The sequence below is a fragment of the Centruroides sculpturatus genome, unplaced genomic scaffold (genome assembly GCF_000671375.1).
Source record: "Centruroides sculpturatus isolate CEXI.00-Female unplaced genomic scaffold, Cexi_2.0 scaffold218, whole genome shotgun sequence".
NCBI lineage: Eukaryota > Metazoa > Arthropoda > Arachnida > Scorpiones > Buthidae > Centruroides > Centruroides sculpturatus.
Window position 1 is genome coordinate 141,620 of NW_019384383.1, and position 15,220 is coordinate 156,839.

Sequence of the window (15,220 nt, forward strand, 5' to 3'; positions counted from 1 at the left end):
CCGGAAGACATTATTCTCCACGTAACGGCCATCATATACGTCAGACTTTACCACAGGGCAATATAACCTAGAAGCTTATGCCCAACTAGCTGATACAAGACAAAACAAGAGTCAGTCAAAACTTAAAATGTGTTAAAAAAAAAAAACTCAAACCTACACAAGAACTGAACTCTGGTTTTCTTGACTGATTATTAACTCAATACTCTAAATGTAACATTTGGCATAATCTACATCCATTTCAGCAAAATGAAATTAACAGATGCGAGCAAAGAATGGAAAAAGAACACTCTAATCCAGCGATTTCAATCTTTTTGAAGTCAGGGAACACTACACTTTGACCTATTTTTTCCATGGAACACTTTACATCAGCTTTAAAGTAGGGGTAGCAAACCTTTTCGAAATCAAGAGTGCACTCGGTCTAGTATATGACATCATTAGCATTTGCAGTTTACATTCCTATACAAAAATTATTATACGTTCTATTGATTTTTCCTTTGCAACAATTTTTAATTGTATACTTGATTTTTTCGCAGAACACTTGAAGTGGCTTCACAGAGCACCCATGTTCCGCAGACCACAGATTGAGAGCCATGGCTCTAATCCACTCAACTTGTGATAAATTATGAGGAACTGAGTGAAATACGAATTTAGATCTGCACGACAAAATGAAGACATCTTATTGCTTGGCATCTGGTCAACATAAATATCCAAATATTGCAACTTTGTAAATAAGGACTACTCAAATGAATTTGATACAAAAATAAAACTTTTATTGTAAAAATATAGATTGATTAATAAAATTATAATTTGAAATTCTTTCTAAAACTCATCTGTGGTTACTTTACAAATCTATACATTATACCGTAATTACAAATTACGTTCCAAGAATCAGTAACCTATACATTAGGCTGAAAACATTTGTGTATAGCAAATAAATGCTTCTCAGTATCCCAAGATGATTATTGATGAATTATACATTATCTTTAATTAGCAAAATTTGTGTAAAACAAACTAATTCTGCATTTATATCTTTAATTAAATTCTTCCAATTTTGACTGCACAAAATATTCATTTCGTGTTCCCTTTCTGGAGAGAGGGCAAAATCGTCGGGTCCTGTTCCACATCCTCCGATACCTGGCAGAGCTGCGTAACCGGGATGAACCATAATTTCGCACGAGTGACTTTCTTCCGAACATTTGTAATCCAAAATGGCACTCTTAAGTCGCTGCAGTGTCATGTCCTTTCCCATGCAACACATTCCAATAAATCTCTTGGTGAAGCTAAAAAGTTAATTGCAAAATTAATGAATTTTAATGTTAAAATGAAACTATTTACTAATTTTAAACTGTTTTAACTTTTAAAATCACTAATGACATTTTTATTTTTAAAAGTAATGCATTACATACACTATATGCATTCAGTACTTCATCCACAGTATATATAGATTTTATAATGTGAAAACTCACTTTATATTGTAATTTTTAAATATTTTAGAAGATTCTTTTGCCATTATAACAACATCATTATAAAATTTTTTCCTTTCAGCATTAATCCAGTCACATTTCTCTAATTGATTATCAATTGGCATCCTGGTCCAAGTTATGTTTTCATTTTGTAAAACTTTTGCAAAAGTATCTCTAACACCTGAAATAATAGAATGAATATGATTCAATTTTAATTACAGAATTCTAACACTAATTTCTCACCTGGAAAAACGTGAACGTGTTGGTGACCGTCAACGTGGGTCGGAGGTCGATCCATCAAAAGTTTAAAGTGATTTATTTGAGCTGTCAATTCTCTCGCAACCTTTTTTAGATATAAAAATGCTTATTTCAGTTTATCAAATATCAAACAATACAAGAAAACAACAGAAATAAACATGAATAATTTGAAAACAAATTGTTGCTGTTACATACTACTGACTGATAAGAGGCATAGATGTATGGAATTATACTAATTTGTATCTTTATAAATAATTAAGAAAATCTATGCCACATCAAATCTGATAGAAATGTAACCAAGTATAAAACTCATTGGCTTTCCTTCAGAAAATGTCATACAAACCTATAAACCTCTGAGTATAACATTAACACTAGATCATCAACTATTTATTTGATATTAAACATTTTAATACAATACAGTACAATCTCAGTAATCTAACATTATATGAAAGTGGGATGGTGTTGGATTAAGGAGACTGTCAGATTATTGGAAATAAGGGGAATCCGATGAAACATAAATGAATTTGACAGCATAGAGTCAATTGTTAATGATGCAGCAAAACACAAATTGGACTGCTAATCAAAACATTTGAGTGCATTGCCATCACCAGTAATCAATGTTGCCAAGTTGGTGGATTCCCATTAAATTGAGTGAGAGGTGTATTATTTTTTATGGTAAATTTCAGGGAATGTTTATATGTTATTTTGTTATACGATATCCTACTTTTTTAAACAGCCAAAGAAACAAGCCTAATAATCTTTAAACAACTCCACAAACCAAATTTTTAATTAAAGCCAGATTATCTGCCATTTTATCAGACTATAATAAGGCTAAGTTAATAATTAGATATGAAGTAATTTGTCTATAGGAAGACAGATAAGCTACTATCTCATAATAATTTTAATAATTATAATTATAAATATCACTTAAAAAACCAAAATGCCAGTTTGTAAAACAAAACGTTGAAGGAAAACAAACATTTTCAATTGCCAATCAGATTATTTCAATCATGTTGACAATCATGTGGTTGCATTTCAATGTAAAAAGTAATTTCCAAATCTGTTCTTTTAACGTGAAGATGGTTGCTCAAGACAATTGAAAATGTTTGTTTTCCTTCAACATTTTGTTTTATGAACTGAAGTTTTGATGTTTGTAAATGATATTTATAATCTACTTCCAGCACATAGTGTGTTTATTACTTAATAATTATAATAAATTAATTTTAATTTAGCAAAACAACCACTTAAAACTGAATAAACTTGATAAAAGCAGTAACAGAAACAAAAAATTAGTATAACAAGTTATGGAGCAAACATTTTCACACTTGTTAAAATGGGCATCATTAGGATAAATGACCCTGCAGCTGTTAAAACAACAGGGATTACCTACAGGTGTCAAGATGGAGGCAATGTAAAAAAGATAAAGGGATGGGAAGAGGATAGAAAGTTTCAAGAGAACAGACATTCTACAAACTATAAACTGTCTGCTCCATTACTTGTTCTGCTTGTTTTTGATTTTGGTCACTGCTTTTATTTTAATTTAGAATTCTAGAAGAAAAGAATCAGCCTGGAGTGAGACTCAAACCTGCAACTCTTACTGTGCAAAATGTGTTGGGAGCTATCCGAACCTCCATCCAAACTTTGCTTTAGATATTTAGATATACCATATGGGTCACTGACATTATTTAGCCTTCTTATAACCCAATAATTTGACTGATCATTTGACTTTAACAATCTGTAATATTGTGCCTAAATTCAAGAAGATTTCATCACTTATTTTTATTATTTTGCCCTCTCCTTGTATATAGTTGTATCTTATGCAGACTTAACACATCTCAGAACATTTTGTTTGATAGGTTCATATGCTGTTTCAAGCCATTTATTTTTCAAATATCTCTAAATTTAATTTAATTATTTTAAAGTATTTAATTAATCATTAATGCTATTACACTTTACCAACCTTTAACATGCAGTTTATTTTATTAACGTAATCTAATGTTTTCGGTCAATTAGTTGACCTTTATCAGGATTGAACAATTTTTCGATTCATGACAAACAAAACCAATTATAGAATGTATTTAACTTTAAAAGTTTTCTCAACTCCTATTGCACAAGTCCAAAAATATAATCGACTTGTACTATTCTATAATCAATTTCATTCATCATAAATTGAAAAATTGTTTGATTCCGACGAAAGTCAATTAATTGACCAAAAATGTTAGATTACGTTAATAAACTAGACTACATATTAGAGGTTGGTAAATTGTAGTTATTTTTGAAAGTGTAGTTTGAGAAGAGTGTATTAATGCTATTAGAAAATGGCTGCCAGTCTTTTATACATTTATTCTAATAAATGAAATATATTTTCTATGAAACTATAAATAATTTACTATTTTATTTCTACTGAGACTAAATTGCAAAACAACTTAACCGGATTTACCTCTTCCTTAATAATTTCACCCTTGATAGAAGCTTGATGGAAAGAAAATTTTCCTAGAAAATGATTTTCTTTGTTCAGCAAACTAGGAATTGAAGAAACAGGAGACAGAGGGCAACCTTCACTTATGTTAAAATGCAAACCTATCAAGTAAATAAAATGATTCTCAGAATACTTAAGTTATAATTTAAAACTCCAACAAAAAGCATATTATAGTTTATTTTTGTGTAATTAATGCCCTTAAATTAACTAAGTATTTAGAAAATATCAATAAATTTTCATTAAAATGATTTAAAATAGCCTAAAATTTCATTTCTTCCATCTTCGAGATCAGTACCAAATAATAGCACTAGTTGGACACACAAAGATACTGGTTAGAACAGATATTGGATATGGATAAAACATTTGTTCAAGTAAAGGATTTTTGTTTTTGCTGGTTGTTTGTGTGTTGCATAACTCTGCTTACAGCAGTGCTAGTGATGAAAAAATGTGTTATTCTGTAGAAACGAGTTTTCTTTCCATAGTTTCTTATATTTAAATGGCGATATTTTCAGGAAGCGGCACCGGAACTATCGAGAGAGAGAAGCTATTTTTCCCCGGCCCAGAGAAAACTTAAAAGCCCATAACAGTTTTTATTCCCTAAAAATTAATGTTATTTTACTAATAAAAAATAAAATCTTTAAGACTGCTATTTATTAGTAAAAAAACATTCTCTACATATTTGTTCATTAATAAAAAAAAAAAAAAAAGCTAAAAGGGATCCACTCTATTCTCGGGCCCCATACCAAGATTTTGATGGCCTCGAATGCCAAAGATAATCAGTCGAATGCTCTCACAATTCAATAATTCGCATCTATGTAATTATCAAATTTTTATCACAAATAAATCTGTCTTAATGTCAAACTATCTAACTCAAAAAGTTACAAATGCATAAATAGATTCTGATTAATGTTTGTCCAGCTTCTGCATTTAGATTAGAACCTTCAAAGCTCCTAGATCAAAATATCACGTTTTAGAATTAAATATGCAACTTTAAAGCCAATAGTTTTTACTTTTGTGCCGTAAGGCTGGACCGTACAGAGGGCACTCGGGGGAAGTCGGCAACGAGAGGGCCGACTTCTTCACCAATAAGGCCACAAAGCATCAAATAAATACTTTTTTTGGAAGCATTCCATCCAGCTGGGTAAAAAATCAAAACCAATCTTTCATCAACAATAAATGGCAGGAAAGACGGGACACATCTTTCCTGCCATTTACACCATCGGCAGAGGTAACAAAATAATTAAGTCGCCACATTATTAGGTTCGCTTCGGTCGGCAGATTCTGCACTTCTCATAGTTCTCTTCAAATAGCAGCCATTCTAAATATCGAGTTTAGTTAGTAGATTAATTTAAGTAAAATACACGGTGACAGTCCTAACGAACGTTATTTACGCGACGAAGAAAATAAATAAGAGTGATGGAAAACATCACGTGTTGGTGGAAGGCTATCACATTGTGTTTTCCGTTTTTATCCACATACACCGAATAGATTCCACGCATCGGCTCGGGAATCATTGCTCTACATCGATGTATCACAAATCCTTTGTTCCCATTTACAAAAAAAATAAATATAATAGGAATAATCGACGAAAAAGACGACGGTATCTTACCGACAGAAAGCGAATGTAGGGGGAAAGATCGCAGTAAACGCGCTTCTTCGGCCGCCATTCCATTAACCAAAACAGAAACGGACGAAACACCATTTTCTCGTATACAGCGTATTATCCCTTCGTTCCTACCGGCGCAATAACCGAAGTCGTCGGCATTAACTACCAAAAGACGTCGTCCCGCCTCCATAAAGCGCGATCTCCGCCGACGGGCGTAAACACGACCACGTGATCGATGCCGGGCCCGTCGCGCCACCTGCCGGACCGAGTTGGCAGATAAAGAACGGCGAATTATTTTGTTCCGAAGTCGGAGGTGAGTGGTTCTTTTCTCGTACCGACAATATCGCAAATTCGTGCTAAATTATGCCGAATTTCGTTCGAAACGTTACTAAAGTCGAGCGAGAACGAAAGAAGACTGTTACATTTGCAAAATAAATACGATTTTAAAACTTGGTCTCGTGGCTATTTTTTAAATCCGAAACTAGTCGATTTGACCGAGTGTAAACACGTGACGGAAAGGGCGATAAATTAATTTTAAAGGCGAATAAATTGCGCGTAAACTCGTAGTAAAAGAGAAGTTGAACGTAACTAAAGTATTTTTGGTCGATGATGTGTATCGTCGTTGCGTAATCTTGTATCTGTATCTACACTCCGCTTTTATTCTCCGCTATGTCGTCTATGCCAAGAAGAATTTAAAATTACTCTGTAAAATACCTATTCGTACTTATCGAACCGACCGCTGCCTCTCTCTGCCAAATTAGTGACTTCTTCGGCCCGCGGAACCGAAACGTTGTTTTGTCGTAAACCACGTTGAAGGTCCGTCCCGGCCACAATGTATATTGTGGTTCTCGATAAGACCGATAAATGATTAAATAAAGACGGAACGTACAACGCTTGACTTGTTTCCGAACCGTTCGAGGAAAGTAATATTGTTTGTATTACATTTTCTTTTCACTTGGATTATTAAGTACATTTATACAAAAAATACTTCCTGGAAAATTTTATCAAATATTTTGTTTAGTTTCTGTTTCGATTCTGTATTAACTGCACTAATTGATATTATGTGTTTCGTTTTACAATGTTCGTACACTGACGGATATAGTTCGATATTCATACATTTTTTTGTGGGGAAAATGTATTAATTAATTAATAATAGATACTGTAATAGTAAAATGTAGAATGTTGTAAGAATAGTTTGATAAAAATGATTTTTTTTTTCACACCGAGAAATAATTGATTGGAGAAAATAAAATATCACATTAAATTTAAGAGAATTATATTACTAGGTAAAGAGAGAGAAATACAGTGGGTGATCGTTAACGAACGTAAGTTGTTCTGAGAATTTCTTCGCTATCCGGATTGTTGTTAATCGATTATCGATTTACCATAGGTTTTTATGGGATTTGATTAATGTGTTCTCAAAAAATAAAAAATATATACTTTCTTACTACATTTATTTACAGTCGATCCCCCTATAAGATCATTGATTTTTCCGTTTTATCTGAATTACATGTTGTACGAGTCACTTAGATTTTACAAATATGTGAGCCGTTCACAGCCCGGCACACGTATTTGTAAAATCTAAGTGACTCGTACAACATGTAATTCAGATAAAACGGAAAANTGAGAATTTCTTCGCTATCCGGATTGTTGTTAATCGATTATCGATTTACCATAGGTTTTTATGGGATTTGATTAATTTGTTCTCAAAAAATAAAAAATATATACTTTCTTACTACATTTATTTATATGTAATAATAAAAATACATATATACACGGTCTTGTATTTTTATTACTTGCATTTTTTCCGTTTGTGGGGTTGTAACCCCACAAACGGAAACAATCGGCATTAGAAAGATTCTTTAGAATTCTTTAGAAAAGCAATCAGCATTAGAAAGATTCTTTAGAATCTTTCTAATGCCGATTGCTTTTCTCTCTTCTTTGGGATTTTTCGAAAGTAATTAATAGCGTTGTAATTTTAGAGATCCCCAACCTGGTTTGGATGTCATTCTAAGATCATTGTTTGGACATCCTCTCGCTGCTTCAAAAGGTCTTTAATAGCAATGTCGGCATAAATCCTCTTTTTCAGAAAAAACATCTTGCCAATTTTCTTGGCATTCTTCTGTTGTTGGATCCATTTTGGATTCTATTATGAGCTCTTTGATGTTCTTTATTTCTCAGATGTGATTTTTGTTACTCCTTTAGCTGCTTGAGTCTTCTTAATTATACTGTAACTTTCTTAGATAAGATTGAACTGCGGCCTACTGTAGACCTGTTCGAGCCATACTGCCCGGCAACATCATCTGTCCACTCTCTACCTTTGCTATTATACTCTTGCCTTTTGAAAATAAAAACCCGCGCAAAACTTAATGAGTGCCCGCCCGACAGTCTCGCAAATACTATAAAAGAATGGTTTCTGTCAGAAAAATGAAAGGCTGGAATTAAAAGAGAGAGTTTCAAAGTTTGGAGGAATACTATCCAGTCGGTATATACCGGGTTGAGTGTCGATGTTGACGTCTCCCGCTCTTCAAAAAGTTTCGAATTGTAGTCTGAAGACGAGGGAAGACCAAACAGTATTCATTATTTTACATCGCTTCTTCTTGTGTTTGTTCTGTGAAGTGTTCGTTGTCTGAACATAAAAATCTTTCTCAAAAGTGTTCATTATCCGATTTGTTTATTAATCGATCACCCACTGTACTATTACTTTTATTAATATATTTTATTCTTGTCTGATGACTCTGTGACTGCCGTTACTGTCAGTTAATTTGTGAACGGTCATTGGAGCTTTTCCTCAAAATTTTGTGATGTGATGTGACTGTGTTCGAGTTATTTCTCCTTGCAGATTGCACCGTTTTTCTCTGGACTAGATTTAACACTCGGTCCAAATTTTTGTTTCCTGCATCTTGTCTTTGGGCTCAATACTTTGTTCTCTCAATCTTTCCTCTTTCTTACTAAAGTGAGGCTACGGGAGGTCAGAGGTCCAACCGACCACAATTTTTTTTCTCCTAAACTGCCACGAGATGTCGGAGCAGACATCTCGCAGTGTCGAAAGACCGACTGTCGTTGCAAAAGGTCCTCTGATGGTGTGCCGATTTCTTTCGTGGTGATGGTCAACATTAATGTTTTATTTCTGATTTTGATACTAAAACTATGTATGGGTAAACATTTGCATCATTATACTGTATTTTAGATACAGAGAGTGTTGATTTATAGTGCATGAGTGATTGAAGATGCATCTGTCTGAAAATTAACTTTTACGTATCAGTTGAAATGAGTAATTTTAGATAACCTCAAATTTTAATATTTGGATTATTTTGATTTAGAATATTTCAAACCGAAGATGGCCGAGGCAAGCGAAGAAATGAAATTCTGTACCAATTGGTGAGTAAAATTTGAATGTTGATGTCTATTTCTCCCAATTTACATAAAAGAATTTTTTAAAATTACTACTATATAATCTTTGTTACCTTCTTGATGATTAATTGATGATGCATGTCTTTGCATAAAATAGTTTGAAATATTTGCTTTTTGATAAGCTAATTGTAGAAAAGATAAATTATCTGAACTTTTGTAAAAAAAGTTCGGAAAATTTATCTTTGCTACATTATCATATATTGTACTCGAGGTTTGATAACAAACCAAAACAGTATTCATAAGTGATATTGACAGATAAAATTCATAAAATGAACAAAAATAATTTTCTTGTAACTTATTTTCATGAATTTTTACATTTGTTGCAAGTTAAAACTCTATTACAATAATTTAAAACTTTGACATTGTATCACCTCTCGGTGGAATTCTCAGAAATTTTTGTGGGTTTTTTGACTCAGATGTTGGAATCTTGTCCCTTGCCAACTGTTTACCTTATTCGGGATTTAGTTAACTTGTGATGAATGCGAAAACGAGCCTTCTTGGTGCCTGAAGAATGTAAGGAGAAGAAATATCATCATCATGTCAGAGTTTGTCATTTCAGATTTAATCAGAGTTTTCTTATTAAAACTTTCTTAAGTTTTAAGGCTCAGTTATATATCAATAAATCCTATTAATACTTCCAAATGAAAATCCTATTCATGTAAGACAAAATTGAGTTTGTAATTGTTTCTTTGAAAAATATAACACTGCCTCCCTTTGATTTCTCAGCATGCATTTATATCAATAATTATATTTATTATATTGGCCTTATAAATATATACTTGCTTACTTGAGACTAAAAATTAATAATATAAAAAACCATTCAAAAGTCCAGCAAAATTCTTTAATAACATAAGAACGTTTTCAAACGCATTAAGCGTCCATCTTCAGTTATTTCTCTAAAATCGAATGTGGAATTCGAAAAATTACACAAGCAAATTTTAAATAATTGATTATACAAATATTAAAAAGTGGCACGTTATTAATAAAAGCGCTACACACAAAAAATTTCGGTATGTTTTAAAATAATAAAAATAAATAAATTATTATTTATCAAGAGTTATCTTAAGCTTGATTAAGCCTTTATATAGAACTAAGTTACTTCATCACAAAAAGATTTCCAAGCGGGCGAAAGCCCGTCAGCATCCCTATAGTTAATTCATTGCGTGCTCTTCTGTGCCCTGCGGATTTCCAGTTTTTCTAGGTACTTTATTGCGTGTTTAGATCTAGTGGTTTTTATGATAGAGGCCTGGTCCCAGAAAACTGTGATGCCTTGTTCTTAGGCATAAGTGGCAAGAATCATACTGTCAATGGTCTTGTTCACCGATAGCTTATGTTCATTCATTCTTTTCTTCAAATTTCTTAACATTGCCCCTATATACACTAAATTAGAGTTGAACCTATGATCTCTTAGCGGTATTGAGTATATTCCTGTTAAGGAGTTACGTTTATAACTTTCCTTGTCATTCTTTAATAACCTGTATATAGTGGGATTATGTCGATAAATTATTTGTAAGTTCCTATCTTTGGAAATCCTCTTAACCAACAGTTTAAGGAAAGGTGTGTAACTGAGGACTACTTTTTCTTTTTGGCAGTTTTTCTTTTGCTTACATGTAAGATTACTATCTTTCTTAATGAGAGCTTCTATTCTTTCTCTTCTGTAGCCGTGCGTTTGAAAACATTCTTATGTTATTAAAGAATTTTGCTGGACTTTTGAATGGTTTTTTATATTATTATATTGGCCTTGTTTGTTAATCAAATTGTTACACTGCAAGGTTTTTCTATAGAATATTCTAGGCATCAAATATAATTAGATATATCCAATTATAAACATCCTATTCATTAAAGAAACTTAAAGATTATGTTGATGATTTGCTTTTTGTTCTTATGTTACACAATGAAACTATGAGCACTAAGTTTTGGCTTTAATGAGGACTTATCACGCACTATTGACATTGTCAGAGTAATCATAGAAGTGGGTAGACCGGGGGTTTATTAGGCAATTCAGACAGGTTGTCTGTCCCTCTTTGGTCGTATTTGTTACAATTTGATGGTTTATGGGAATCTACAAAAATTCAAGCAGTTTTTTGTTACAAACATTTGGGTTTATGATTAAGATAGTTCAAAATTACTTTTTAATACGTACTCTAAAGGTACATTCTATTTTGTTGCTGATGCGTGGATGACTTCAATTTTGGGATTTTTCACAGACATTGTTTTCTGTACCAATAATAACCAGAGATTAAAATTGTAGCTTAATGAAATTAATTGTGAAGTAAATACTATGGAAATAAATGTAATACAAAGTTATAAACAGGATTACAGTTATACTATGTTCACACACAATCCATGACTCACTTCGATCTTGATTTACCTACAATCTCAATTGTGAATGACACCAGATGAATGTCGAGCTGTTCGCAGTCAGTCCGCTTGAGAAGAACCTGGCTATTACATGTGACGATAAAACTGACAACTATGCGGTTAGTCATGAACAGCAACAAACATAATGGAAGTTTTGGTTAGAAATAAATACTTTTTCTTGCCATATATCTAATAATAGACAGATGTATTTTTTATTTCTCTGTTGATAGCTCGATATGTGTTCCGCAGCCATCTTGTATTTTCTTGCGTGTGTGGGATTGTGGAATCTCTCTTATGACTGGATCTAGTTTCAAGAACTCTCTCCAGTCGATCGCAATTGAACCTCGTTTCAGTCAAGATTGAAACGGTCGACAGAGGTTGCATCATGGCATAGTCACTGACCTTGGTCACAATCTAGATCAAAATTCTCAGTGCAAATGGAGTATTACAAAAGTAAGAGCTGTTTAAGAAAGGTTACATGTGTTTTTGCAGTCGGTCATCTTGTACAATGTTCTCTACTACAGAAGCAACATGGTATCTCATTTTGGTGTATTATCTACTGTCTAATAGGTTTCAGATGTTTAAGTAAGGGTGCGAGATGGGATGGGATCTACGGGAGATGTACCCTGGTGTTTTCATTTATTATTATGTTATCATGGATTTCGATAATTTCTAAATGTTTGTAAAATTTGAATTTGGTAGTATTTCTTTTGGTTTTTAATATTTTAAATGAATCTTTATTAATATTACAATTATGGAATATGCATTGTTTAGTGTCAGCGGAGTTTTCAATGTTCTATTTTATAACATTGATGTGTTCTTTAAAGCATATTTTTAATTTTTTTTGGTTTCACTAATGTTGTGTGGTTACAACTACAGGAAAACTTATAAACCATCTTGTTTTTATCTGAAATGTTGATTAATCATTTTTGGATTGTGTTTATGTGGACTGGTACAATACATATATTAAATTGTTTGAATTTATTTTGGATCTTTTCAAAAACATTTTTGGCATATGGAACCTTACAGGATTTTGCTGGCAAACTAATGTTTTGGAATATGTTTGGTGTTCTATTATCTGATCTATCTAGCCATTTTAATAAGGTGGTTTTGGGTTAATTATTTAACAAGAATAGTTTGATACAGTAGAGCCTCGATTATCCGACTCAATTGGGGACTGGGGTTGGTCGGATAATTGAAAAGTCAGATAACCGAAAAGTATGAAAAAATCCATTATTAGTGTAGTATATTATTATATCCCATGTAATTAGTATATTAGTATATTGCTATTAACCTACTTCGTGTTGAATTTTCATTGATATTAAGCCTAACAAAAATTTTTTAAAATAATAATCGTCGCTNAAGGTGTGTAACTGAGGACTACTTTTTCTTTTTGGCAGTTTTTCTTTTGCTTACATGTAAGATTACTATCTTTCTTAATGAGAGCTTCTATTCTTTCTCTTCTGTAGCCGTGCTGTAAGGTTGTTCTTCAGATATACTGTAATATTAAACCACGGATGAAAAAAGAAATATTTTTAATGGCTTGGGACAACATTGTTCTTCCCCAATGCTTGATAAACACCTTGGAATACAGCTGTTCTTTTGCACCGACACCACTGTTACGACCGGAGAGCCTCATAAGAGGTTTGAATGTAACTTCCCAAGAGTATTGCAGATGGAAAACAACATTATATGCCGAAAAGGAGCAACGTACTAACAGGACGACTTTACTTTTCCAAAGACACATTAAAGAAATGAATACATTGATGATATTTTGCTTGCATGGGATGGCTCTGCAGAGGATTTAGACAAATTTAAAGAAATGAAGGAATGGCTCCAAAAAAATTATATAGTTCTCATAAAAGCTGATAAATCAAATGGCGTTGTACTCATCAAACGGAGCTTTTATAGAAACAAGCTACATGAGTGTCTTCTTGCCCCAGATAATTACTTGGAAACCTTACAACAAAGAATGAGGAGATTTACCCTTACTCTTTTAGCCAATTATCTGGAGATGAGAACTGCTACTTTACAGGCTCCCAGGACGCCAAGAATTTTGCCAAGAATTTTACAGGTTTTGCCTTTGTCAATAAAAAACTCGGTGGACTTGATCCAAAAACTGGAAAATCATGAATGAAGAATGGATGACAGTTTTGGATTATAAGGCATTATATCTGTCAATCAAGCTACCTCCATGCTTTTGTTCCCGGAGAGATTTTTTATTCGCTAATGTTAACAACACTTTCAAATACCACACGCAGATTTTGGAGTTAGCGGACTTGATTTGCGGACTTGTCACACGTCTTTCTTTGAGTTTGAGAATAAAACTTATCTACAGGGACAGGGAATACCAATGGGTATCCCCATGTCGTCAGTACTCTGAGTTGGTACTCCATAATCTAGAAACAATATCCTCCCTTCGTTACAACATGATATACTGGTATATGCGAGATATGTTGATGACATCTTTATTTTGTGGAAGGATAATTGCAGCACGAAATGTTTTATAGATTTAATAAACAGTAACCCATATGGTTTAACCTTGGAATTAGAACAACAAAGTAATATTAGAATTAATTTCTTGGATCTAACCATAACATTCATAGAGGGAGAAATCTGAACCAGCATATATCATAAACCGACATTGCTCCCTATCATTATCCCTAAGAATTCGGCAGATCCAGAGCATATCAAAATGGTGGTGTTTCGCTCTTGGATAAGGAGGGCACACACCTATTGCATGAACATTTGTGACGCTGTTAAGGAATTACAGTATATCCGAAGAACAGCCTTACAGCACGGCTACAGAAGAGAAAGAATAGAAGCTCTCATTAAGAAAGATAGTAATCTTACATGTAAGCAAAAGAAAAACTGCCAAAAAGAAAAAGTAGTCCTCAGTTACACACCTTTCCTTAAACTGTTGGTTAAGAGGATTTCCAAAGATAGGAACTTACAAATAATTTATCGACATAATCCCACTATATACAGGTTATTAAAGAATGACAAGGAAAGTTATAAACGTAATTCCTTAACAGGAATATACTCAATACCGCTAAGAGATCATAGGTTCAACTCTAATTTAGTGTATATAGGGGCAATGTTAAGAAATTTGAAGAAAAGAATGAATGAACATAAGCTATCGGTGAACAAGACCATTGACAGTATGATTCTTGCCACTTATGCCTAAGAACAAGGCATCACAGTTTTCTGGGACCAGGCCTCTATCATAAAAACCACTAGATCTAAACACGCAATAAAGTACCTAGAAAAATTGGAAATCCGCAGGGCACAGAAGAGCACGCAATGAATTAACTATAGGGATGCTGACGGGCTTTCGCCCGCTTGGAAATCTTTTTGTGATGAAGTAACTTAGTTCTATATAAAGGCTTAATCAAGCTTAAGATAACTCTTGATAAATAATAATTTATTTATTTTTATTATTTTAAAACATACCGAAATTTTTTGTGTGTAGTGCTTTTATTAATAACGTGCCACTTTTTAATATTTGTATAATCAATTATTTAAAATTTGCTTGTGTAATTTTTCGAATTCCACATTCAATTTTAGAGAAATAACTGAAGATGGACGCTTAATGCGTTTGAAAACGTTCTTATGTTATTAAAGAATTTTGCTGGACTT

At 32.8% G+C, this 15,220-nt stretch overlaps 2 protein-coding genes across 2 annotated transcripts in view; one reads left to right on the top strand and one right to left on the bottom strand.

The window, feature by feature from the left end:
* Positions 1-772: 772 nt before the first annotated feature.
* LOC111617958 (carbohydrate deacetylase-like) lies at positions 773-6,056 on the bottom strand. Its single transcript, XM_023359357.1, has 5 exons — positions 5,810-6,056; positions 4,162-4,301; positions 1,707-1,806; positions 1,467-1,644; positions 773-1,280 (listed from the first exon to the last, which is right to left on the bottom strand). Exons 1-5 carry the CDS (start codon positions 5,994-5,996, stop codon positions 971-973), a joined length of 915 nt encoding a protein of 304 aa, XP_023215125.1. The 5' UTR covers positions 5,997-6,056; the 3' UTR covers positions 773-970.
* A 6-nt stretch (positions 6,057-6,062) lies between these two features.
* Positions 6,063-15,220, top strand: part of LOC111617957 (TRAF-type zinc finger domain-containing protein 1-like) — an 87,157-nt gene continuing 77,999 nt past the window's right edge. The window contains exons 1-2 of the mRNA XM_023359356.1: positions 6,063-6,119; positions 9,130-9,187. Of these exons, the coding sequence (XP_023215124.1) occupies positions 9,147-9,187 (41 nt within the window). The 5' untranslated portion in view covers positions 6,063-6,119; positions 9,130-9,146. The remainder of the gene's footprint in view (positions 6,120-9,129; positions 9,188-15,220) is intronic.